The sequence below is a fragment of the Aspergillus sclerotioniger genome (assembly GCF_003184525.1).
Source record: "Aspergillus sclerotioniger CBS 115572 chromosome Unknown BO94scaffold_17, whole genome shotgun sequence".
In the NCBI taxonomy this organism is placed as follows: domain Eukaryota; kingdom Fungi; phylum Ascomycota; class Eurotiomycetes; order Eurotiales; family Aspergillaceae; genus Aspergillus; species Aspergillus sclerotioniger.
The window spans coordinates 157,468-183,301 of NW_020291007.1; the positions used below are offsets into that span (position 1 = coordinate 157,468).

The 25,834-nt window shown below is 51.8% G+C and overlaps 8 protein-coding genes across 8 annotated transcripts; 2 read left to right on the forward strand and 6 right to left on the reverse strand.

Moving 5' to 3' along the window:
* Positions 1-2,674: 2,674 nt before the first annotated feature.
* Positions 2,675-4,608, reverse strand: BO94DRAFT_536078 (alpha/beta hydrolase). The gene is made up of 2 exons (XM_025611935.1): positions 3,855-4,608; positions 2,675-3,800 (listed from the first exon to the last, which is right to left on the reverse strand). Exons 1-2 carry the CDS (start codon positions 4,346-4,348, stop codon positions 2,819-2,821), a joined length of 1,476 nt encoding a protein of 491 aa, XP_025466447.1. The 5' UTR covers positions 4,349-4,608; the 3' UTR covers positions 2,675-2,818.
* Positions 4,609-4,982: 374 nt separating this feature from the next.
* Positions 4,983-5,471, reverse strand: BO94DRAFT_547120 (uncharacterized protein; the record flags this gene model as incomplete). Its single annotated transcript, XM_025613316.1, has 2 exons — positions 4,983-5,191; positions 5,261-5,471. 2 exons carry the CDS (start codon positions 5,469-5,471, stop codon positions 4,983-4,985), a joined length of 420 nt encoding a protein of 139 aa, XP_025466448.1.
* Positions 5,472-6,333: 862 nt separating this feature from the next.
* Positions 6,334-11,225, reverse strand: BO94DRAFT_598263 (LipA and NB-ARC domain protein; the record flags this gene model as incomplete). Its single annotated transcript, XM_025616285.1, has 5 exons — positions 6,334-6,625; positions 6,704-9,739; positions 10,054-10,125; positions 10,213-10,853; positions 10,917-11,225. The coding sequence occupies 5 exons, from the start codon at positions 11,223-11,225 to the stop codon at positions 6,334-6,336; spliced, it is 4,350 nt and encodes a 1,449-aa protein (XP_025466449.1).
* A 2,259-nt stretch (positions 11,226-13,484) lies between these two features.
* BO94DRAFT_536081 (putative mitochondrial methylglutaconyl-CoA hydratase (Auh)) lies at positions 13,485-14,650 on the reverse strand. Its single transcript, XM_025611936.1, has 2 exons — positions 14,279-14,650; positions 13,485-14,212 (listed from the first exon to the last, which is right to left on the reverse strand). Exons 1-2 carry the CDS (start codon positions 14,614-14,616, stop codon positions 13,642-13,644), a joined length of 909 nt encoding a protein of 302 aa, XP_025466450.1. The 5' UTR covers positions 14,617-14,650; the 3' UTR covers positions 13,485-13,641.
* An 83-nt stretch (positions 14,651-14,733) lies between these two features.
* On the reverse strand, positions 14,734-18,441 carry BO94DRAFT_518616 (uncharacterized protein). The gene is made up of 2 exons (XM_025610041.1): positions 18,297-18,441; positions 14,734-18,232 (listed from the first exon to the last, which is right to left on the reverse strand). The coding sequence occupies exons 1-2, from the start codon at positions 18,381-18,383 to the stop codon at positions 14,777-14,779; spliced, it is 3,543 nt and encodes a 1,180-aa protein (XP_025466451.1). The 5' UTR covers positions 18,384-18,441; the 3' UTR covers positions 14,734-14,776.
* Positions 18,442-18,858: 417 nt separating this feature from the next.
* On the forward strand, positions 18,859-21,872 carry BO94DRAFT_101923 (uncharacterized protein). The gene is made up of 2 exons (XM_025605460.1): positions 18,859-19,220; positions 19,276-21,872. Exons 1-2 carry the CDS (start codon positions 18,997-18,999, stop codon positions 21,677-21,679), a joined length of 2,628 nt encoding a protein of 875 aa, XP_025466452.1. The 5' UTR covers positions 18,859-18,996; the 3' UTR covers positions 21,680-21,872.
* On the forward strand, positions 21,873-22,799 carry BO94DRAFT_101929 (uncharacterized protein). Its single transcript, XM_025605462.1, has one exon. The coding sequence runs from the start codon at positions 22,066-22,068 to the stop codon at positions 22,621-22,623; it is 558 nt and encodes a 185-aa protein (XP_025466453.1). The 5' UTR covers positions 21,873-22,065; the 3' UTR covers positions 22,624-22,799.
* BO94DRAFT_101928 (uncharacterized protein) lies at positions 22,800-24,912 on the reverse strand. The gene is made up of 3 exons (XM_025605461.1): positions 23,515-24,912; positions 23,076-23,466; positions 22,800-23,018 (listed from the first exon to the last, which is right to left on the reverse strand). The coding sequence occupies exons 1-3, from the start codon at positions 24,614-24,616 to the stop codon at positions 22,976-22,978; spliced, it is 1,536 nt and encodes a 511-aa protein (XP_025466454.1). The 5' UTR covers positions 24,617-24,912; the 3' UTR covers positions 22,800-22,975.
* Between the last annotated feature and the right edge of the window lie 922 nt (positions 24,913-25,834).

A 25,834-nucleotide genomic window follows, 5' to 3' on the forward strand; every position in this document is an offset into this window, starting at 1 on the left:
CGACCCTCTCTCCTTCTTTTTATCCCTTCATCACGCTTCCTCGCCATCCAGCCGCCAACACACAATTAACTGCTTTCCTCACATCACACAGTGCATCACATCATAGCATTTCCACGATCCTGGTTCAGCCAGGGAACCATCCGGCCGACCATCCAGCCCGGCCACACCGTCACCCTCTCCCACCCTCAACCAAGTACATGGAAGATAGAAGAGATTCTGAAAGAGCACAGCCACCAAACGGAACTACACGAGGCCAAACAACGCGCCTACTCTTATGCCTCAATCTTACTATCATGTATCGAGACTGAAAGTCCTCATCAACAGGCCATGATACGGCTTGACATGCAAGTCCCCTGTATCAATACCGAAATCGAAGACCCCGCAACTCGCGCCAAGCAAGCCGTGAAATTCAAGCCTAGATAGTTACGTGCTTATCAAATTCTCGCGAAAGCTGAAGCCAAAGAAGGCATGAAGCTTGCACCTCGACTCCTCGGTTATAAAGAGGGGTGGCAGGATAGCTCGGGACTTGTTCCGGGTGGGATTCTTACGTGGATTGCGTATGAAGTGCTGTCTGGAATACAATTGGGTGATCATTCCGGAAAGGCGACTGTGTGTTGGACTTTGGAGAGGGAGGAGCGTGATCAGATTCGGCGGGCTTTTCGGGAGCTTTTCTGTGAGTATATCCTATCTGGATTATGGATGTGTATCTTGTATCGGAGGGACTAGCTAACTAGAGTGTAATTAGCAAATCCACAAAGATAGTTATTTGGCCTAGTTCTGCTGCAGCAGTCAATCTGGTTTGGTCTTTGGAGTTGACGCTGTACGCTACTATTTTTCCCCGTGGTGGTTTTATATTCATGAATTGGTCGACTAACCTGTCTGTGGTTTATATACATAAAACCTGAGTAGGTTTTCGAGACGAGATCAAGCCACTGAAATGGAATGATTCCTGGCTGCCCCGGTTCGATTTTGTCAAAGTTCCCAAGAATGACAGGTGGGCGCGTTCAGATTGGAATGGTGATACTTCAGGCTGGACGTATTAAGGAATTGTTGCTTTTGAATATTTCCGGTGGTCTGTGAATACTATAAGGGATCTGAGTAAATAGATAGTAGTCAATAATATTGATTCACATCTTGATATCAGAGTGATAGGCAGGAGGATTAAGTAAGATAGAACTGGCTCTCCCTTTCCTTCTCTTTCTTTCCTTCCCATGTCATACAACTCTACTATGATAATCATAAAACAGTCCAAACCTATCTCACTCAATAGAAAAGCCATTCCCAGTGCTATATCTACTATTCTTCCATCAACAAGTCGAAACAGCCCCCTAACAAATTACCATCATCATCATACAACCCTACCAAACCCTAATTAACAAACATCTCTATCCCCCAAGCTACGATATCCCACCCCACCGATGAGCAACTCTGACAGGACACATCTTCGAGACTGGCTTATCCAACCCAACCTTCCCGATACGCACTCATCAAATTGAAATCCTGCGAAGTACGGGTGTACGAACAACCCCTAAACGCTATCAACTACTTAATGAACCTCATTCTGTCCCATACTAAACACAGAGAACGCGACAGAAACCAACCGGTCAGCTGATACAATCCACGAACGAGCTGCTCCCGATCCAAAAAAAAAAAAAAAAAAAAAAAAAACAACCCCAAATGCAATGAGCCAAGCCAAGGTCTGTCAAATACCTCACAGCCATACAGCGGACATAAATCCGAACTTACGGATCCTATCATCAGAGCACTTCGCCACCAGTTATTAGTTATACGACTGATTCATTTTCCTTATAGAGACTGTGATGATGGTATTTAGTATCCAAATCTCAAGCAAAAGGGAACATTTCGAAAATACTTATAGGTTAAGTATAATTTCGAAAGAAAACCGCCTTGCTCATGTAACAGCAAACCCAGGGCAGGATCTACTCCTCCATGTATGTCGACGAGGGGATGGAAAATCCCAACGATTTCAAATAGTTGATATCATTCTAGTACTGCGCTTTAATCTAGGGTCTTTTTTCGACCATGTCAGTTATTTCATCTCTGGACATGAGAATGGGTGTAATAAGAGCCCGGATCCTATCATTATGAGTGATAACGGTGGGTAAGAGAGTTGAAGACGCCGTGGGTAGCGTCCACATAGTGGATAGTCGAGTACAGAAGGGAGGCCAATGAGGATCAGATGACATTTCTTGCAGTTCAATCAGTTAATCTGATTGACTGGTTAACAGGAAGCAGATTAGCATACTAATCTGACTAGCTAATCGCTCAGTACATGTACGATCTGGGAAGAGATGCGTTTATGAGCACATATGACCATACGATACGGGGTTTACTTCGACAGATGGTTCATGAGAAGAAATGGACACTAGGATACTCTCCGCCAATTGGACACTCTCAGGTGTACGTTCTTGAGAAGAACTCGGCTATTTTACGGCAATGCTTTCTCCACATTGCATTGTTGGTCCAAGAAGATCCACACTTTAAAAAGACGGGGTTGAGGAGCCAAGCATGGATTATTCTCATAGGAGAGGATAAGTAGGCTATATTGCATTTTTAGTATAGGGGCCATCGATCGTACTGGGAATCCTTCTGTTTTAGGATGTTGGATATTCAAGGATGTGAAGATGGTGATAATTATCTATGTATGTACAGTATCGTTTGCATGTGCATGTCTATCTATACAGGAATACTAGTATACAATGAATACAGTCTATATAAAACAAAATAGGGTATAGCAAGTAAAACAATCCAACGCCGAACTTGCACAGTATTAACGCTTATATAAAAGGAAGAAAAGTTAGAGCTTCGCCTTCCCAAGCCACTCTTGTTCCAGCTCCTTTTCTCCCTCTAGTCGCCACTGGGCATTCTTTTCTAAGACCTCATCGACCTCCTCATCTGTCAAGGGAACGGCTTTTTCGAGGGGGATCTCATGCGTATACCGCAGCTTGTACCCGATAAAGGTGACATTCCCAGACGTGGGAATGGCAGCTGTGAGATTGCCCGCGACGGCATCGCGACAGAACTGCGCAGTGCTGTCAAAGAGCCGGCGACTAGCGGGGGCTCCCATCATGATCATCCCAAAGCAATGCGGCATACCTTCGAATTGCTCGACAATGACAGGGACACCCACGCGGTGCATCTTGCGGGCAAGAACCAGACCCTCGTCCGAAAGACCTTCCTCGCCCATGGCAATGAAGATCGGAGGAGCACCTTTCCAAATCTCCTGGCGGCCGGCGATCGGGGTGACGAGCGGGTGAAGAAGGGCGTTGGCATTCGCGTAGAGATCGACGCGAGGTGGTTTGACAGGCCAGACGTCGTCTTCGGGAACAGCGAGTGGGCGATAAGCTACCTCTGGGTTCTGGGATGGAGGGTCGAGAAAGTCGTAGACGGAATTATGAGTGACAGAGGGCATGGACCGGGTGACGTCGCACCAGGGGGAGATGGTGGCTACACCGGCAGGGAGCTCAATGGGAATGTCTCGTCCGTGAAAGTGGACGGTGGGGCAGACACGACGGAGCGTGAGGAGGGTTTGCAATAGAACGAAACAGAGGTTGCCTCCGGCCGAGTCGCCAGAGAAGATGATCTTGTTGGGTGGGACAGGATCATGGAGAGAGCCCGGAGGTGGAGAGATAAGCGATAGGTATGCAACGAGGGCGTCGATGAGAGCAGCAGGGAATGGATTTTGGGGTGCGAGACGGTAGCGCACAGACAGGACTGGAGCGCCTGTACGCTTCGACAGTTGGGTTACGACCGGGCGATGGGTGCAAGGATCCATGAGGCTAAATTAGATGGTGTTAGACTCCATGGCCTATGTGGCAAAAGTGACAACTCACAAGTAAGCGCCCCCATGAAGATACAGGATCACCATGTCCCCTTTGGACTCCTTCCGCAGCTCCTCATACTTGGCCTCTTCTGAGATATTCGGCTGAGGCGCGTTCTTACCTACACCACTGCGATATCCCGTCCACTCGGCCTCGACTGGCACGACTCCTGGAATATTGTATGTCTCGTCACCCACTTTCAGGTCCTCGATCGCTTTGATGACCGCATCTTGGACATTATTCTCCGGTCGAGGAAAAGTGACCTTGGACACCCACATAGGACCCCTGATACCGGGGTCCCGCAAGCTGTCTTTCTGCTGCTTGCCGACTGGCGAGGTAAAGACGATGATCGAGCGAATGATGGCGACGGTCAACTCGGTGCGCAAATCTTGTTTTCCGGTGACAGGCGAGAGACGGATGCCATGAAGGAGGATTGTCTTGAGAATGAGGGGCACTCGCATGAGAACTGCCATTAATAGGCGGAGGGGGTTCTCAAGTTTGCTCATCGTGGCATATATCAATCGAACAGGAAGAGACAGAAAAGAGCAGCCGAAAGGAGGTGACGCTCAAGAAAAAAAAAAAGAATGACGACCAGAAGATCGAGCCCGGATAGGGGAAAGGGATAGAAGAACAAAAGACGAAAGACGAAGAATCGACGGGGGCAAAAGAAGAGATTGGGGAGAGTCCTTAAGAGGGAAATACCCCGACGAGGCCCAAAAGCCTCGGCTCGCCGGCGGATTCCAAGTGGGGATTCTTCACACTCTTAATCAGTAAATAGTAGTTATCCAGTAGCCCCGCCGGCGCTAGATACTTAGCTGTTCCTTCGCCCGTCAGGATGACGATGAGAATGATGGAACTCTTATTTATCATCTCACAACAGCTATACAGGTCCCTCGCTGATCCATGGAAGATAAACAGGATTAAACCTTCTGTACCCCAGATTCCATTCGGGTGGCGCAATGCTGTCGGCAGCCGCTGCCATCCGCTGGTCAAAACTCATGACGAAATTCATCTACAAAACCAAACGCTGGTTATGATCACTCATTCCAATGAATTAACTATAATAATACATATTTATGACTCCCACTTTGGGGCTTTCATGTAGGTCATCAAGTGTGCGTAGGTATTTCCACCCTCCATCTAGAGCCGTCCAGCAGCTTGCTTGGCCTTGCCCTTGGCTTCACCAGCCACTTCCGAGGCCTTGCCCTTGGCCTCGCCTAGCGCTTCTTCGGCCTTGCCCTTGCCCTTGCCTGCCACTTCTGATGCATCTCCAGATAGTTCCTGAGACTTGGCCTTGGCATCGGTGGTGGTCTTGCCAACGGTGTCCTTGAGTTTCTCGGCGGCGTTTTCTGCAGTTCGTCATGAGTCATGAGCCCTAAACGAGCAGATATGTGGCACACGAGGGAAATTATACGTACCACCAACCTCAATGCCCTTCACAGCGGCGTCCGATACTGTGCGGTCGGCCTTCTTCAGGGTGTCCTTGGTGGCATCAATGGGTCCCTTCTCCCGGCGAGCACTGGCGGAGATTGAGCGGGCGGCTCCCACGGAGAGGGCTGGAGTGGTGGTGGGCCTGAGTAACAGCGAAGCTGTACGAGCAGCAGGAGCAAGGCGGGTGAGGAAAGACATGGTGAGTTGAATAATAGTCAACCGGTGGGATTGGTAAGAAAAGGATGGGAGGAAGTAGTTCAGCTAATTGAATGGACTTGGTCTTCTATATTGGTCAACCAATGTTTGAAATTGTGAAGAAATACATCCATGTTGTAGGGAGAGTGAGTCCTTATAACAGGCTTGCATGTTGGAAGACGTCATCACCAGAGCCAGCACGGTTATGTATCTCTTACGTCGATGGACTGTCACTGCAGAGCCCGATCGGGGTTAGCGGGAATCGTGACCAAGGCTCGGTTCAGTTCATGTCCGATCCACACTGTGCAGATCGCTCCTTAGTCCTCCTTAGTCTCCTTCTCGCCTTCTATCCGCTCTTCTAGATCACTCTTCCCCGGGCTTGGTGATCCGCTTGCTGAGTCGTTCACATCTCCCTCCTGTTCTCGTTCGATGCAGGGCCAGGCTGGAACCCCGGTCGGTGCCCCTAAGAAGAAGAAAAAGAAAAAAAAAAAAAAAAAAAAAAAGAAAAAAGAAAAAAGAAACAGAGGCAGACGACAGATGATTCGTTCAGACGCGTTGCCGATCAACACCATAAACACTGACAACGCCAAATGCTATGCTCCCACCTGTATTATGATATCTTTCTTTTACCAACACCTTTAAATGCTTTCATCCACTCTTCATGCTCCTGGGAATGCATATTTCTGAGAACCCGGATGAAACTCCAAACCTCCATATGCATGTGTTATCGTCCAATTAATCCGTCACTTCGTTACCATTCATACATTATCACTTTCCTTTTTAGTTTTTCCAGTTTCTTTCTTTATTTCTTTCTTTTCCCTTTCTCTTGGTGGGTGTCGGACAGTTTCTGTTTTCATGTCGCTCCTCACAAATCCATGTTGAGTCCGTCAAAGTCAGGGCGAGGAGGTGAGCTGCCACTCCGTACTCGCAGTCCGTGTGTTCCCGCCACTGGGACTGCCAGCTCGTGCGGGATCAGCGGCCCCGATAAGTTTGGATGATACATGGGGTATCCTGGGACTGTGGGCGGAAGATGTGTGGGATATTGAACACGTCCTCCCAGCCGCTGCCGTGCGTCGCGCACATTCACGCGATGTCCTCCAAAGTGCAGAGTGGGAGCCGGCTCGGCCGCCCACACAGGGTCCATGGTAGCGACCTGGCTCTCCAGTGTATTCATAGGTCGGAGTTGAGCTGGGGCAGCATAGGCTATTTCCGATTGACGGGCACCGATGATCGACGGTGGTTGTCCTTGTTGCGGTATGTCCGCGATCCAGCTTCCTGCTCCGGACAGCGTCTGCTGCGGTGGCATAACATGTGGTAGACCACTCACCAAGGAAGGATGTCCGGGTACTGGCGTAGTAGACGGCATGGGAGAGAACCGCGACGGATACCGAATCGGCTCCGTCGACCACGACTGATGGGACTGTGTTGATGGGTTTCGCGTCATAGCCTCAAGGGCCGGCTCGGAGGCATACCCAGCAGGCGGATCGGCAATCAGAGAACCTGGAGGCGAGATGCCTGGCATAATTGCAGATGGGTGGGTGACTGGTCTCGCCTTGCCCGTCGACGCGCCGATAGGGCTCGGCTGTGCCACACCTACACGTCGAGGAACTGCAACTTCAATGTTTCCTTCATATGGGAGCGGAGGTGGTTGTGGGATATATGTGAGAATCGAAGGCGTGCTGGCAGACATATCCCCCATTGGAGGTGCTATTGGTTGCACTGTGGACAAGTGACGGGACCGATACCGGGGCTCTTGTGCTATTCCCAGATCAAGAGCATTTAGCTGATGCTGAAGGTAGCCTTGATCAGGCTCGCTATACGTTGACTGAGTCATGCGGTCTGGCTTGAACTCCGCGGAGAGTGGCGATGCATGTGCATTGCTGGACCGGCTATGCAAGGAATCAGCCGAAGGCTTATTCTGCAGTGAGAGCAGTGTAGGCCTGGTCTTTCCACCGGGTGTTGACGACGATCGCTGCTTTGGGGGGCAAGCCTCGTCTTGCGTGTGTCTGGCTGCAACCGTGGCATAGGTTGGCGTATTCTCCTTGTTCACAGACGGTCGACCTGGCACTCGCTTAGTGAGGTCGTCATGAGAATGAGGAGGACTGGAGAGCTGCACTGCCGTAAGTGCTTCCGATGCAGAGGCGAGCGAGCTTCTCCGACTCTTACCCAAAGTGCTGCTCGAAGCACTTCTCCCTTCGACTGGAAAGATTTTGAGGACCGGAGCTGCCGGCTGGGAGCCCTTGATGTTTCGAGGGAATCTTGGCCGTTGCTTTGGCTTCTCATCCTTCAGTTTAGGTTTCGAATGCTTCTTTACCACCACATTCCAGCCCCAGTCATCCATGGGCAGCGAAGAACTGGCTGCTTGAGATAATTTGGGCGTCTCCACTTGCTGGCTCATTTGCGATAGCGCAGGTGAAGTTCGGGTAACCGCGTGGGCGCTCTCCCTGTCACTTTCATATCCGGTGTCTTTATCCAGGCTGGACTCCCTAAAGATATGAGGCAAAAATGGCTTGAGATTAACACGTTGCTGAGGGTTACTGATCTCCTGCGGCGATTCCACCTTGGGCGTTGTCAACTCGCTCCAGTCCCATCGTCCTTCCTCGTTTGCGGATTCAGGCACCGACGAGGAGGAGCCGCTTGACCGATCAAAGACAGACCTCTGTTTGCGGACAGATTCTTGCGATGAACTGGGCGATATCCGGTCGATTTCGTTTGCAATACTTTTAATTACTTGCTTCAGTTCTTTGCGAGCGTCACGGAGTATTGCTGGCTCTCTCGAGGATCTTTTGGGCATGTTCTCGGCCAATCTCGAAGCGTGGGTCTCGTATTCGCGGTAGTCCTTGACCAAGCCGCAGTCGTCAGCGCGGTCCATTCGGACCTTTGCATTCTCATAGGATGTGCATAGGACGCGGGTCGCGACAACTAGCCATGACTCATAGAAGCTGGCATCTGAATTGCTTCCGTTCGCCTTGAATCGACTTTTCTCTTCCTCGTCCATGATTTTCAGCTCGTCGCGGCAGAACCCTTGGACAACGCTGTGGATTTTAATCACATCGATCGTCCCGGAGTTCTGATAAACCGAAAAAAAGGCATCTTGGCTGCTCTCCGTTTGCGACTCCGACAAGTCAGGGGCCACTGACTTCATGTCTAGAACATTCTCCTTTTCGGCTACTGGCGAGAGAGCTCTTGCGTGCAGAGCATAAAAGTCGGAGACTCTCTCAATTAGCCCGTATCGGATAAGGATTCCGAGAGTGGTGTCGATGTCGCCTTGTTCGCCACGTCTACTGCTGGTGAGAATCTCCACGTTCCACTTGCCCAGGGCGGAGATTCCAAGAGTGAGAAGACCGATAGGGACATGGTGACTAAAGAAAGACACAAGGTTGATCAGATTCAAAGCCTCAAAGTGTCCGGTACGGTAGAGATCGTGCATAATGCTCAAAAAAGGCTCTGCAAGCTTCTCGTCGGTGAGATGGGAGTTGATATGGTACCGCTCAATTGGCTTTGATGTGGCGGCAAGCCGATGGCTAATAGCATGTATGGCCAGAGGAAGGCACTCATAATGGTTCACCAGATCAGTCGCTTTACGGATTTGCTCTTTAGTAGGCTTCCTGATGCCTAGGTCCTCGAAGAGTAATTTGCAGGCGTCGGCAACCTGCAGAGGCCGTACCATAAGGCAGTACGGTTCATACAAGCGCTGTTTTTTTCTCAGCGTTTTGTCGACTGAGGTGTATATGATGCTGCACTTCTTATTAAACGGCAAGAATTGTTTGAAGTGATTCAGGTCGTTCTCTTGGTTAAAGGTAACTCCATCAAATACCAAAAGCCATTCTTCTCGTGCTTGCAGCCAGTTCCGCACCGACTCGACATACTTCTGAGACGTGTCGGTGTCTGGATATTCAAACTCTTGCTCATCAGTCAGGGTGGCAGCCTGTGCGATGTCCCAGAAGCATTTGAAGGTCGACTGACGGGATTTCGCATCGACCCAGAAGACTCCACCGGGGTAGATTGCTCGATGGGTCCAGACGTACTGGCGTGCTAGATGCGACTTGCCTGTCCCGGGACCTCCACAGATGAGTACGGCCATGAGTCGCTCTGCTCTCTTCTTAGCTTTAAAAATCCTGGAATGCAATATTTCGAGTTGCTTTTGCATTCCCACAAAGGTCGCGTTCGGATGGAAGCCTGGGGGCACCACGAACAGGGGATCCCTCTGGAGAGACTGGGAGAGGGACAAATTGGTGCTCTCGCCGAGATTAGATACAAGGGACGACCTTCTTTGAGACTGAAGGGCCATCATTTCAGAGTTACCTAAGAGGAAAGAGTCAGCATGATCTGACTTGACAATTTGTTGATAAGAAAACACAACACTAGGGTACAGGAACAGAAGAAAACAAAACACATCGCCAGAGAAAGAGAGATCCCCGAAAGATAAAGGGAAAGAAAGAACACAACAATATATGCCGACAGCCTTTTCTGGGTTCTCCTATGCTTTCGAGGCTGCCTCTTCATTCTTTATCTCATGCACAAAAGGCCAATTTACATATGCTTGCTTTGATAGGAAGACTCTGGGGGCTCCTCAATCTCATACTCCCTCAACGTGACAGAAGATGAAGGGTCAGGAAGCAGATGTGTCCTACCAATTGAGCGAAGGTCGGGAACGCTCCTCCCTATCTGTTCCGTTTCTACTCGCTCTGCATTTGTCAGTACTACTCTTGAGAAGGAGTGGAGCTAAGGTTAGATCCTGGACTACATACCGTGGCCGAAGATTTCTCTGACTTTGGTCTGTCTCTGGACGCGGCGAGTTTTCTCTTCTTCAACCCAACGATCTGCGATAGTGTGCGGAGCATCGCGCGAGTACCGCAGCAGGGCTTCGGCAACCGCTTCATATCCGGGGGAGTTGTCATCATCGAACTTACACATGTGACTGTGGTCAGCTTCGATGCCCATGCGTTCAACTCCTTCGGCGTAGGGCGCGGCGGAACTTTCGTCTACGATCAACTCGCGTGTCCCTTTCACGTCGCTCGACAGTGTTTCGTGGAAGAAATAGATGTGGAACCGGCTTGTGATGTCGGCGAAGAGGCTGTTAATGTTCTGGAGCGTCTCGTTGTTGGTTTTGAGGGCCTTGACCAAATGAGGGGATGACTCCATGAATTTCTTCGGCATGACGGCACTGCAAATGTTCTGCAGTAGCAGGCCCCATTTGGCAACGTCCGAACCATTATGCGGCGTTCCTAGAAACAGGATCCCGTATGTGGACACATAGACAGATCGCAGATGCTCAATCTTCTCGTTTGACACGTTCCGGCAGTAAATGAGGGTGCGTTTTACGACGAGGCCACCCAACGAGTGACAGACAAAAATGATCGGCCTGTCCGAACAGTTACGAAGCTAGAGACGTCAGTTTGCTGTCTTTGAACACCACAGCGTAAGTGAAATCGACAAAACACTTACATTCCGGTTGGCCGCGAGTCCGGACGCCAGAGTCTCGGCATGATTGTGAATCCTGTCCTTCGACGCACCGTCCGTGAAGGCAGTCACGTTTGCGTTATACCCATAGGTCAGGAGCCTCACTCGGTTCGGGCCGAGAACCTCGGGCAATAGATCGGCTGGCCAGAAGGTGCCATTGTTCTTGGAAGTCCAGGTGTGGTGAGGGTGACCATTCAGACCATGGACAAAGACGATATCGACCAGCGGCTTTTCGGGGCTACAGTAGACCTGGGTCAAACCGTACTGCTTCACACGGGAGGCAAGGTCCGACATAGCTCGAGCTGTAGGTCGACTGTTAAAAGATCAGAGGAAACAAGTCAGCCAGGCACCGATCAGGGAGCGAACTCGATATCCTCACATCCACACAACAAAGTTTCCTGAAGAGGAAGGCTAGAACGAGTCGATTGCGACCATGCGCGAGAGAATGGTGGTTAATTTGGACGAAGCGATGGAGCTAAGAGGAAGATTTAATACGAAATGTGTTGAAGGATGGGGAAAGCAGCGAGGGAGGAAAGAGGGAAACAACGGGTCAGTTGGAGCGTGAAGGTCACTGAGTCAACATGGGCGAGCAGCTGGATGGTATTTATGTGGTGGGGGCAGCCAGCATGAGAACCGCAGATGACTGGGCCAAGAGGGGTGCCTGGTGCCTGTGGGCGCTGCTTCAGGTTCTGCAGAGTGAATTCCCGTCATCGACTTAATCTCCATGCAGCTACTTTTTACATTTCCTCGAGTTCCCGTGGACATCAGGGGGGCTGACCAACTAGAGGTCATGCCGCCCGCCTCGCTGACCAGGAAGATCGAAGCTCACCTGCAGATCGCGGGGAACCACTTTCCTGTACATAGATAGTTGGAGCTTTTGTAACTATCTCCCGCTATTCCTCCATCCCCATAATGACACGATGATGCCACCAACCCAACCGAGGTAAACCCTGTATCAAAATTACTTTTACAGTTCCCCATTTTCTATAGTTCTCTCCGTCCCGTAACCACGGACTCGCCCCGGCCCCCTCCCCCTCCCTCTCGAGGGGGCTGTGACGCCCGACGCGGGCAACTAAAGTTAGTTCTGCAGGCCACCTCCGGCCAGGTCATGCCGGCCGGGCAATTCGGGGAGCCCTGTCAACTCCCTCAACAGGCTGAGTGTTCTACGAGCCCTATGCACCGGAGGATTCGGATCTGCACTGGGCTGTGCTGATGCATGCATGCATGTATGTATGTATTACTTACAATTTGCTTATACATTGATTTAGTTCATTAGGGGATATTATTTTAGCGAAGAATGCGAGGCTCAACTTCGCATCGCCTGGTTTCGCTTTTTGGGTTTGCGAGGCTACTACCTACAATGGACTTTTCTGCCTGGTATGATGTAACAACCGAGAAGTAATTTTCAAGGTAGTATAATTTTATCATATAGAATATAACTCATTCACTCAGATATTGTGTATACAGCCAGTTAAACCCAACCCCAACCCCAACCCCAACATAATCCAACTCCTCCTCCAACCTCAACAACCATAGACAGAACCTCCAAAATAAACCGCAGCATCAACTAACCAACTCACAAGGCTGAATATGACTATCCCGCCCCAGGACCAGGGTCCGGTCCGGTCTACTCAGTCAGTGGAGCAAGTAAGCACCCACCACCAACGGAGCGGGTCTGGCCGCGGCGGATGGATATCCACCCACCACCAAACCCAGGGTTGGTTCCAGGGATCCAGGGTTCGCGATCGGCTGATTTATCATTTCTATTACTACCCTCTTACCACTAGGATGGGGTTTCCTGGGCTCGTGGCCTACCTATCTACGGGTTTAACTTGCCGGGATTAGTACTAGTTTCTTGATTGGGATCCTGGCGAATCATCTACCCGGCATGTCATCCCTGTTCTGAGTGATGAGTGAGTGAGTCAAATGGTTTGTGTAACGGGTTGGTTCTCGGATGTGTGTGTGTCTCTGCTAGGATGTTAAATGGCGTGGGTCGTATTTTATTTCGTGTGGCTGAGGAGGGACGGGTTTGGGATACGGGATGGGAGGGGGGTGAGTATTATTGAGACGGTCATGGATGGATCATGGATGGATCATGGTTGTTATATTACCTGAGTACTCGTTTTCTGATTTTAGATATTTGGATTTAGGGTTGGGTTTCTTGCTAGGTTGGAGGGGTGGGTCTATACTACACACGTTGACTCGCTCATCGTTTCATCTTGAGGCCTGAATAAAATGAAGGTTGATATGTTGTGAGAGGTTCGGATGAGGATATTATGTGGCTGGGGTTTGAGTGTGGTTGAGCAGTTGGATGGGGCTGTTTCGAGTTTGGTTGTTCATGTTGGGATAAGAAGAGGTATGTAACCTGGAGAGATGATACTCAGAAAAGGGTATGATGGTGGAAAATGGAATTCCGTAGGTTGCACCTAGATTTCCTACATACAGGGATGCGTTCCTATCTGTAGGTTTGGAATGTGACAACGCAACCTAATCTGGGCTATCAGAATGATCCCTGGATGATATAGACTCGGAAGATACGAAACAAGAGTTCCAGTCCAACGGGACTCAACCATAAATTATTCCAGGATACGATTACATGACTCACAAACTAGCTAGTTCTAGAATCTTTTCCAGTACGACTTTGTCCTACCTGAGTCACAATGTCCATTGGGCGTGTCGGCTTACAACCACGTAATCGGGCAACACGACCTCATCGCCCCCTGAACACAGGCTTCCGCTTTTCCGCAAACGCCCTGAGAGCCTCAAACCGATCCTCGGTGCCCATCACTCCCAGATACGCCTCGTTTTCGGCCTCCTCGCCCCGTTGGAACTCGCTCACAGCCTTCAGCGCCTGCTTGATGGCAATCGGCCCGCCCTCGCAAATATCCAATGCGAGCTTGATACTCTCCCTAATGACCTTCTCCCTCGCCACTCCTTCCTTGGCTTCCTCCTCCGGGAGCACCTCCACGAGCCGATCGCAAAGACCGATGAAATATGACTCTGGGCCCGAAACCCGCCGTCCGGTGAGAATGAGATCCCGAGCCCGGTTCACGCCAATTAGGCTCGGAAGACGATAGGTACCTCCGGCACCGGGGATAATAGCCAGTCTTGTCTCGGGGAGTCCGACCATGCTCGAGGAGCCGAAGACGCGGAGATGTGTGCACAAAGCGAGCTCGAGACCGCCGCCGAGGGCCATGGAGGAGATGGCGGAGATGGTGGGTATGGGAAGCTCCGAGAGGTTACGGAAGGTCGTTCGGAGAGTAGTTAGGAATTCGGCTGTCCTGAACAAGATCGATGCATGGTTAGTGAGGTATACTATGGGTTTGGGACACCAGGATATCACGTACTCTTCCCGAGACATGGTCGCGCGCTCCTTGAGGTCTGCGCCCGCGCAGAAGGCCGAGTCGACGTTGCTGGCTATAACGAGGGCCCGGGTGGGACCTGAGCCCCCTTCAGCGGCAATCGACTGGACATTCTTGGCCAGTCCATTGAGCAGATCACGGGAGATGGCATTGCGTGCGTTGGGTCGGTTCAGGAGCAGAACGCGAATACTCCCCGATCCTGGGGCGGGGACGTGTTGGGTCTGGATCACGGCATTGTCGCTGGTCGTGCTGAATCTCGCGACCGTGATGCGGTAGGAGAAGGTGGGTCGGAAGGAGATAGATAGTGGGAGACGCGGAGGCATTGTGGTGATTGTAAAGTAATCGCCTGGCAAGTTGGCAACGGAGGAAGAAGGGAGAGCTTGAAAGTTGAAAGATCCGCGGCTGCGGGGAAGCCGCGGATAAGCGGTGGAATGCTGGATGCTCTATTGCACCCGTTCTATCTATGTTACAGTTCTATTTACACTAATGTACAGAGTACCGAAATCGATCGCTGGCCTCGCGCGATTCCTGCTCCCCGTGAGCTATATAATCCAAAACCTCCTCATCACTCGGCCACGATCCCCAGACCCGCGAGGTAGTGATGATGTCATACGCCTCCTGCAGGCTGGCATCCGAGAATGTTGATCCCTCAGACGCTCCCAGACCCTCGGCTTCGTACAGATCATGCGTCGGCTCCATGCCCGGTTCCCACTCGAGGGAGGCCGGGGGTGACCTTCCCCAGTATCCCTCCAGAAACATGCGGACGGCAACAATGATCCGCCGCATCATCCTCTCGCCATTCATATTCTCGTCATACTTCTCCTTGAGCGTGAGCTCGTACTGCCGCATCCAGCGAAGCAGACTCAGCAGGCCATCCGTGTCCTCAGCAAACCCGAGCGCTCGCACAAACGCATGAAGCACGGCAGGCGAGGGAACGTGAAACAAAGATGGCACCGTCACTTGAGATGCAGTGGCATCCTGAATCGAAGATCGGCTCCGTTCGAAAAGAGACGAGGTCTTGGGGTCCAGGAAAACAAGCTCATCAAAACGGGTCTTGAGGATGCTGAGTCCACTTTGAACCATATCCTCGAATCGCGTGGAAATACCCTGGAAACTGGTCAGTCTCCCTCGCCGCGCCACGTCGCTGACTACCGCAAGTCCTTCTTCCACCGAGTCCGGCTGCTTGACTCCTGCAACTACGACCCGTGAAAAGCTGAAGCAGAGAACCTGGAATCCCTCCAAACTCAGCTCGATGTGACGCTGGTCCATCCAGCTGGCGATCTCCAGAACTTCATACCAGGAAAGTGCCAAACGGGCGTGGCGTCCCATTCTATGAGACGAAGACCCAATGCGGTCCCGGGCCAGAGCCGACATGACTTGAATCCACGTCTGAGGGGACCGTGAATGTTGAACTTGTAGAAGGTGGATGGCATGCGCCAGAATTTTTGGATGACGAAGATCCTCGCGTCTCTTCAATTCTTCGGAGTATGCAAATAGCGTGATCGCGTAAGAAGAAATCGTTGAATGACGGCCAAGTAATATAGGAAACATATCCCCCAGACGACTGTCGGGCTGCGCCAGACTACGATGTCCAACGGTAGAGAAGTTGCATAAGAATGCCATGAAGGATGAAATGAGGTAGTCAGGCAATTTTTCTAGTGCCTTGCTCTTTTGCGCTTGGTCGCCGCATCTTGGTCCTGAGACGGTGCACAATGCCTCTAACTGCTCATTTGTCAAGTCACTGCAACAAAGATAGTCCAAGCCTGAGCTGAAGGTCGGTGCATTGCGCAGTAGTAAGGCTAAGAATCTGCCCCGCGGTCGGATGCCCTGTGAGAGCATTTCGCGGAGAAGATCCTCTAACGTAGGTGGCTCAGTGGAGACATAGATCCAATCCCGGACAGACGAAGGTTCCGGGAAGACCTCCTTCCCATCACCCGGCAATGCTGGGCTGCGTTTATGGGAACTATTGCGGACAGCTTTCTGTCGAAAGATCAGTTTCTCGGCCATGGCGGCGTAAATAGTACCACGTGGAGGCAGACCCTGGTCGCGATAGGAGAGGAAGCATGCCCAGGCTTCTCGCACCGTCCTTGTAGCTCGAATTCGGGCTGCCCAAATGGTGTGATTAGGGCTCCCGGAAGGTCCATGCACCGTCTCCGGGCGAGATGTCAACGATCTTGTTTGGATCGTTGGACTTTTGTCCGTGTCCCAGCCTGCTAGGATACTGGATATATCTTCCCAGCGAGAGTGCGAATAACCTGCCTCTTTCATTTGTGACAGCACTCGCATCGCTCGGCTTTTCATACCCTCGACACCCCGCTTGACGTCGAAACCTATCTTCTCTTCCTTCCAAGGGGGCCACGACGGGGCTTTTAGTTCCGCTGACTGCCGCTCCTCTAATGTCTTCTTGTGGGCTATTTGGACCGCAACAATGCCCTGGTACCCTCGACGCGTGACCGGCAAAGCAGGCTGATGTCGCGCCATGGCGCGAAGGAGCTCGAACTGCGCTTGTTGCTGGATGGAGGCGGACGTAAACGGACCATGCCTGCAGGGCAACGATAGTATCCGGAGCACGGTATTGAATTTGTCGGTCATGAAATGATTGATCCGCTCTGTTGCAACAGCCCAGCCTTTGCCCCCATTTTGGAGGTTATCCAAATAAAACGCAAATGCGCGGGCAATAGTAAGCTGAGCTTGTGGCCACAGTTCGCGAGCATGATGGAGCAAGCGAACCACATAAGTTGCACACATGTTGGGTTCAATCAGTGGCTTCGTATCGCCGAGCGCCTGGTGTTGGTCAAAGACAGCGTCGTTGGTCATTGCTTCCATCGCAATGTCTGTGGTCGGGACAGCCTGGCCGCTCATAAGGTGTAGCGAATAGATCAAGAGCAGCCGGAAAGCCTTATTATCAAGACTCTGGCGCAAGAGAAGGAGCGGTATAAAAGGGGGCACCGTCTTGATCAAACAATCTTCGTTTGAGCTTCGTTCTGCTTCTAGGAATAAAACGCGAAGAGTAGCCTCATAGGGTGTACTGCTCTTGAGCACCCATGCCCAAGCCACCACATCAGTGGCGGAGTACTGCCGTGCCGCAAGATATTTGAGATGATCTTCGCAGAAAGCTAATTGAAGAGCTTCATTTAGCTCTGCTGCCGCACCAGGGCCCACGTCGGAGTTTGCCTGATCCAATAGAGGGTCCACCAACTCTATGTAGTCGGCGACAATTTCCTGTAACGAAAGTCGGTGATAGTGCTTGAAATTGTCCCTTTGTCTTTGGGTCAAAGAGGCCATAATGCCTGTATTTTGCGTCGTAAACGCCCAGCTGCGGCTTTGGGCGCCATGGGCCTTATGCGCGTTTTGTAAGGTATCAACCAGGTACTCAGTAGGTGTTGGCTCAAAGGTGGAACTTGTTGTCTTGGTGCGCCTGCGTGGTTCGGACAATTCATCCTCTGGCCGTGAACGTCGATGTGTTCCTTGCTCGTTTGATGATGACCTCGTGCGCCTAATCAAGCGTAGAGGTTTCGAATGAAGACCGTCTCCACTGTTGCCTTCTCCATGAAATTCGCTTTTCTCTCCTTTCTCCGGCCCCTCCGCTTTTCGTTCTTTACAGCCTGCGGCAGCCTGCCCCCTGGACGCTCCCTTGGACTGCTTAACTTCTATGACCCTCGGGTCCGGATAGTCTGGGCTCGCATCCAACGGACTGTAGCACTGATTTAACGGAGATTGAAGACGCAGTTTAGACCAGTCATCACCGGATATAGCATCGCATTGTTTGTCCAGGAATTCGGTCATCAGTTGCCGGTTCTGTGCAAATCCAGGCTGGAGATGGTCCGGGCCTCCCAAGGTGCTTAACAGCCGAAACGACAAAGAGGTGGGGAGAACGCCATGGGAGAGTTTCGCAGTTGGGTCCGTTGCTGATCGGGGAAAGCTATGGTAAGGATATCCCTGGCGAGCAATTGAAGAATTAGCACGGCGGACCAGGTGGAAGACGACATTTATTCCTCGGTACCTTCCGCCAGACACGGCTGTACAAATGTGCCGCTCTCAGAGAGGAAACTCTCGAGCGGCTCGACACATGATTCAAGACCGATGACATCCATGAAGAGAGGACATCGAGTAGCTACAGCACAGCCAATCTTCGACGTGGTGTTGCTTGTCCCTGGTAGTAGGAAGCCGGCCAGGAGCATCCAACCGGCGATTGGGGAAAAAAGCGGGGTCACGTGAGGGATCGTCACGAGTTGCGGTTCTGGCATGGCGCGCAGGAGGATCTCGCTCTCCCGCCTGGCGATGGAGTCCGTCCTGCGTTCTCCCAGTTCCGCGCCCCAACTGGCCCTGATCCTACTTATTTTCGTGGCGTCAAGGAGCCCGTCGCTCCGTGTCAATCTATCGTCGTGGTGACACCGCCCTATGCGTCGCGACTTGACTCTCCCTAGCTGCAGCGCACCGTTTCTCGATCGAGCCTCGTAACTATTGGCGCATCCGCTTCGGAGAACAAGGAACACTCAATCACCGGCCACTGTTCCGCCCCTCTCCTGGATTATATCCCTTTATTCCAATTTATTTCTCAATAGTTTCGCAGACTGCGGGTGTATTGGTGGGCTTCATTACCTGGTGCACCTCCCTCAACTTCATTGAAAAAAAAAGACAATCGAAGAGTCCCACTACACTCGCGTCAAAGAAGACTTCGAGAACGGCGCGACTCCGAGGCCATGAGTGCAGACGAAGGCGGAGGGACGGCCCCGGTGCCGGCCACGAACGGCGAACAACCTCAAAACACACCCGAATCGTCAGTACTGGCGACCCCGGGCAAGCGAAAGCGCGTTGCGAGTCACGATGACAAGGTCGCCCAAGATGCTGGGGCTTCGGCGGCGCTATCGCAAGAGAGAGCGAAGCTACAAGAGACCCTGCGTAATCTAGTTGAAATTCTAAGCAAGTGAGTGCTACGCGCCGCTACTGAACTGGGAGCGCTTCCCACTGACACATGCCAGGAGCGATGCCGATCTCCATCTTCTGTCCTGTCCCCTACCGTCTTCCCCGGCAAAACCACGCTCGAAACGCGCGAAGGTGTCAGGAGATAAGGATGAGAGCTCCAGCATACAAGCGCGGGTTGCGTCGGATCGGTACAACAATCTATCGGAGTTTCTGAGCGATATCGAAAAAGCGTCTACGGCTGTGATTGAAAGGAATAAAGCCCAAGCGACGGCTGCTCCGGCTGACGGGACGCCTTTGACCGAGACAGTCAACCGCATCGCGGCGTTCAAGAAGCTGCTGAATAGTCTTGTTCGTCAGGCACATGTGAGCCAGTCAAACATAAAGACGGAGACCTCGGAAGAAGACGGAGAAACCCCGGCAAAGACCACCCCAGCCAATGTTGAGACCCGGAATGAGAGCCTGGCTCTGACACTGTTCGGGAACCCTGCCAACCCGAAGCAGCTTTACTCCAGCTTGCAAAAGACTGTCAAGGTCCCACTGCCTTCGGATGATCCTAATGCAGACAAGTTTGTGGAAGTACAAGCACCATTACGCGAGGATGGCTTGCCCAACGGAATCTCCATCACCAAGGTGCAACCGGTAGATGCAGAGACCGCCACCAACGAGCATAAGAGAACTTTCGGCGACGTGTTCGCTCCTCGTCCAACATTGCCCCAACTAGAGCCGCCCCGCAAAGCCAGGACTTCTAGTCGCAACGCTACCAACGGCTGGATCGATCCTTTCGAGGCCATTACGAACTACAAGGCTTTCCTCGGTGAGCGAAATAACTACTGTCTTGCGCATCTTCCATCAGGGCATTGGCTCCAGTATGGCGGGGTCACGTCTGCTCCGTCTACCTGGAACCGTCGGCAGAAACAACAGCCTGCTCAACAACCGGGCGAGGAAGTCCCCAACGATGATTCTGCTCTGAGCACTGACGAAGATGCCGCGCTCTTGCAAGGCGTGTACTCGTCATTTGCTCCTTCTTTTGATAGTTCAGGGGCTGTTGTGCAAGCCGATTCCAAAGATTTGGTGTGGTGGAGCAAGCGTGGAGCTAGACGTTTGAACACGCTGCTCTCCCTACCGTATCTCGAAGAAGAGCAGGCAGACACAACGACGGTGCAACCTGGGAGTATTGGCGAGCTTGACGAAAGCACTCTAGAAGAGATGGTGAAATCGTTCAATCCGGATGATTTTGCAGACAACATCGCGCATGCCGATAGGTCTACAGAAAGGCAACATGAAGACCGAGACCTCGAAGAAGTACTATGCGACGTTTCTGAGCTGTTGGAGACACTCAGCTCATACCAGAGAATCCGAAGCCTCGAGACCGCCAGCTCTGGTAGCCAAGGTACTGATCCCAAGGAAACGTCACCTGAGATCGGAGGACCCGACATCCCGTCTCTAGCGGAGCGAAGCGTGTACGAAACCCTTAGGTCGAGTCTGGCTGTTCTTATCGCAACCCTGCCCCCATACGCTGTGGCCAAGTTGGATGGCGACCAACTGGAGGAGCTGAACATCAGCCAAAAGATCCTGGTCGAGAACCCCGAATACCAGGGTACGATGGAAAAGGACGACTATGCTTTGCAGCAGGAGCGCGCAGTTGCTATGGCTACCTCCAGCGGCGCCAACCGGACGTCAACGCCATCACGTTCTGGTAGCTACCAGGCGCAGTTCAACCAACGGGCCTTCGGGGCCAACAATCGGGCCCAGCCTCAGCCTTCCTTCCAAACTACACAACCCTATTACGGAGGAAGGCAGAACTCGACTCCAACGCCATACACCCCGGGCCATGCGCAACCGTTCGCAGGCGCGCGACCCCCATCAACACCGCAGCAGAGACCCGGCTACTTCCCGGGGTACGCGCAGCCCAGCCCGCAATTCAACCAGGGCATTACGGTGCCGCAGTACCAGCGGCCCGGGCAGAACGGCTACCACGCATACCCGGGACAACAACCGGGCCCCCCGCCGCCGGCCGCCCAGGGATCGCCGCAGCCCTACACGCCCCGCCCCGGCCAACCCGCGCCTCATAACGCCCCCTATGCAGCTGGACGCAGCGCCTCCCCTCAAAAACCTCCTCCTTACGCAACTCCGCGAGGCTCGTACATCCCCCCGGGCTCTGCCAACCCGCAACAGCGGTACATGCCGCAGCAACAACCAGGCCAACAACCCCCTCCCTATGGTAATTACCCTTCCAACCAAGCCCCGCCACCATCAGGGGGGTACTCCAACTCCGCTGCCGCCATGACCTACGCGCGAAGTGCAGCCGAGCAAGCCATAATGATGGAAAGAAATAAGGCCCAATTAGCAGCAGCCCAAAACAGCACCAGCTCGACGACACCACAGCCCGCGGGGGGTGAAGCCTCCCAAGATCGAAGCGCAACGCCGGGAAGCAAGCAAATTGGAACCCCGGTTTCTTGATGAGTGGATGAGATGAGACCACGGTCCAGATGTAGGAATGCTGCCATTGACTATGCACTTCATTTCTGTTTACTATCTACCTTTTACAACTTTCCTCTTGTCAACATTATACCATTGTTCCTTTTCCCCCTGCCCTGTGTTCCTTCCTACCAGTGAAGTTTAGACAAACGACTCGAGAGAAAAAAGCCCTCCCCCAAAAATATATGACGAACTCTAGGCGCGTGGACAGTCTTGTCTACTTTGGATACTGGGCACACCCAACACTATCTACCCTATTTCTAATTTCCTTTCCCTCCCTCCCACACACACACACACACACAAACACACACACCGTCCTCGCGACAACAGACCCCCTTTTTAGATTCAACAGGTAATTCCCCCACAGGATGTATGACTGGCTAGCTGGATGGATCGATGGATGGATATCTGCTTCATATTCTGACCCCCTGTTCTGTTCTGTTCTCTTTCCAGTTCAGTTCCTTTCCCCTCCCCAATGGAGTACTATTATTACTATAACCATTACCATTGCCATTGCCATTGCCACTATCATTATTATGATTTCCACATTCAATGCACCCTTCAATAATCCAAGAGAACATGATGCACAATCCTGCCGTTGCCCGGGCCATTCATGCTTCGGTACAGCAGTACTTCTTCATCTAGTTATTGCTTCTAGGCCACGCGCGACTTCCTTTCTATTTTATTTTATTCTATTTTGTCTTCTTTGTTTTCTTCTTTTTTTTCTCCTTTTCTTCTTCTCTTTTTTCTTCTTTTTTTTGGTTTGGATCCTATCACCTGTCTTTCCTCTTACTTCCTGCGGGTATCCGGTCACTTTCTCATCTCGTTACTTTTGGACTTTATGTCAAAATGTCTTTCAGGATCCAATTCAGGCTTACCATATGGTTAGCGAGCAAGGTCATCTATTTAGTTGGCGTTATGGATGATGATCGGGGTGGGTGGAGGTAGGTAGCTTATCTCTTTCATTATTAGTGGGTTGTGGTGAACGAGTGTAGTATACATCAGTCTCATGATTGCACATTCTCATAATACATCACAAGAATCAAAGGCAGAATCAAAGAATCGTGAAAAGCAAGCCCTCAATGGCAGAAAGGTGTACCGTATTCCTAATCATGTTGGCTGCATGGCCAATCCAGAGTCGATAACGTCTACCTTTCGTCTAGATGTTCGGTCTCAATTTGCCCAACTCCCAAGCCGAGTAAGAGATTCAGGGAAAAGAAACGCTGCCCAAGAAAATTCGTAGATTCATAATGGTTAAAGGCATAATGGTTGCTGAGGTCAGGGGATGAACATTGCTGCCGCGGTCATGAACATAAAGTATCTGGCACAGATAATTAGTACTTCGTTGTTCTGAAAATGAGGGGAAGGGGAGACATACATGGTCGCACATCTCCATCCATCTCGAGAGTCGACTATCTGATCTGCTCCCGTTGAGTGGGTGGATGCAATGGCAGAGGCAGCTCCACCCACGACTGCGACCACGAGAATTCGACCGGAGAACTCGGAGATCATGTTGAATGCGAGCAATGGAAGGAGCACCGCAGCAGAGGCGATGATAATCGCGGAGAATACAGGCTTCGTGGTGGAGGTGGTGGAAGCCGTGATGTGTGGAGTTAGAGAGATCAAGTCTTTGGAGTAGTCTAAGAATCGCGTTTCAGCGGCGACGACAGGGTTCTTTTCCTTCATCCAATCACGGTACGTGTCGATATCCTTCGTAGAGGCAGATGGGAGAGTTTGAAGGACTTTACTATATGCGCTGAGAGCATTGTCTGGAAATGGTCAGTCCCTATATGATCGACTGCCCGGCTGATACTCACTATATTGCTCTGTTTTACGCGCTAGCGCCCCTAGCAGCTCCTCGCGCCTGTAGTGAAGGGAAGAGTAGACCTGTGCTTGGGCATCCATGCGCCGTGAGGCAGGAAGAATTGTCGTGCCCTCCTGCTCGGCAGCCGCAAGCCGATGCAGTTCCTCGTATTCGTCAAGCACTCGCAGGTCTTCCTCCATTTGTGCAATCTCATCCTGAAGATGGAGCAGCACGCGATGGTTGATATCTTCAAATCGGCGATACAAAGGAGGGATACGAGGCTCTTGGCTCTCAGCGGCCGAGCTCAACCGAGAAGCGAGAAGACCATATCCGGAGGAAGTAGAAGAGGATTTGGTGCTGCGCCTGCGTCGTCGAGTGGGCCGATGGAGATCATCTTCCGGGCTTCGCGGCGGCGAAGGAGGTAACGGTGACCGCTGCAAGGAGACAGAGTTCCGGGGGTAGTAAACCTCCGGCCTGGAGCCTAGGTCCATGCTTCGCTTCTCAACATAGTTTGAGCTTTCAGGGAAAGACCCTACCGCGCTGTAAGCTCCTTCCATGGAGGGTTTGTGGGTAGGGATGTTATTCCTCGTTACGTGTGAAGGGGTTGCACTTGGAGGAATGTCAATTGAGCTGGGGGTTTTCTGAGAGTTCGCCGAGGACTTGGACATCACGGACGAGGTGCGGCTGCGAGTGTCCATCCCTTGAGCCGCCGCTGGATAGGTTTGACGAGCAGAGCCAGTGTACACCATCTTGGGGTGGCTATTGGAGACCTGGTGGTGTCCATACTCGTCTGCTGAAGAGTCATCTTCATCCTCCTCCTCATCATCATCCTCAGTTGTAGAATTATCCTCGAGGTACTCGAAGACATTTGGCGCTTTGCGCTCTGATTCATTTTTGGCCTGAGTTGCTTGGGGCCGCACAGGGTGCGTGGTGCTTGATCCGCTGCTCTTTGGTACCGTGGATTGGACCTTGCTGTCTACCTTTGGTTTTTCCCCAGAAAGCTTTGAGCTCTTTGAAGTAGAATGTGAATTGGACGAGATGATCGACGCTGCTCTACCCGTCCCATCTTTCTTAGGTCTCTTGGAACGAGTCGATCCAGAATAAAAAGGCATCATGGGTGGAATTGGTTGATGAGAATAACAATTGAAGACTTAAGCTCGAGATAGTTATACCCCGAGGACGAACGGGGGAGTGGTGGCTAACAATGAGATGCGCCTATAAGATATCTAGTCTGCGTTGTTTGGAAGGGGAAACAATGGAGGCATATCAAGGGAGAAACAATAGGATGAGAGCCCAGGAATGCAGGACAGAATGTGGGTGACTGATGGGTCTCCCTTGGGCAACCACGGCCCGTCAGGACGGTTTAGTGAATTAATTTGGTGACAAGCGGAGACTTGAAGATCGCTAACGGATTATGGAGCCGTCCATATGGAGATCCCGCTGCTTAGCCTGTTCTTAGACCGATCGTGATCAGTAAAAAGTAGATACTAGATAGATAGATGAATAGTAAGTAGCAAGGCTGACGGGAGACGCACCCGGGAATGGCCAGCAGTAAATAGTCAATCCAACGGCCAAACAGCCCCCAATACCAATGCTCAAGATGAGACAGATCTCCGACAACAGCCAGGGAGAAGGAGAGCTGAACGGGTGCTTTTTTCGGATGCGATGACCTTGGAGGGGTCTCATTCGTTGTAGTAGGCGCCCCGAGTTACAGATCGGCTGCGATCGCGAGGGGCTTTCCCTGTCGCGCGGGATGAACTTGATCTCTGCTTCTAGGCAGAGAGGAGGGGGAAGGCGATACAGTAGGATTCAATGACACTCGATTAGGAGAAAGAGAGGGGCTCGAATGGAGAGCAGCGGAGAAGGAGAAAGGGAATGAATGGAGAGGAAAGAAAGAGGGACGGCGGCATCTGGAAGGCCGCCCTTTTCGGGGGTTTCTATACATGCTCGAAGCGTGATCATCTGTCCCTTCTCCTCCTCCTCCTCCTCCTCCTCCTCCTCCTCCTCCTCCTCCTCCTCCTCCTCCTCCTCCTCCTCTTTTTCCTCCACCAGATGTATCTATGTACTGCAAAGGTTCCTGTGAAGGTTATGCTGCGTTGGCTGACGGTGACTCGCTGCCGATCCCACCTTGCATGGTCAAATTCTTCGGCATTATCGTCCCGGACACGATGGCGATGGTCATTCATCGCTTGGAGAGCCCAGGCACCAGACGATGAGTTGGTTGGAAGCCATCGTGAGCTGGTTTCTTGCCGGGTCTCAAACGGGTTTGTTTGAATCTATCTCTTTATCTCTGTCTGCCGTCTTCCTCTACGGTTCCGCTAATCCCCGAGCTC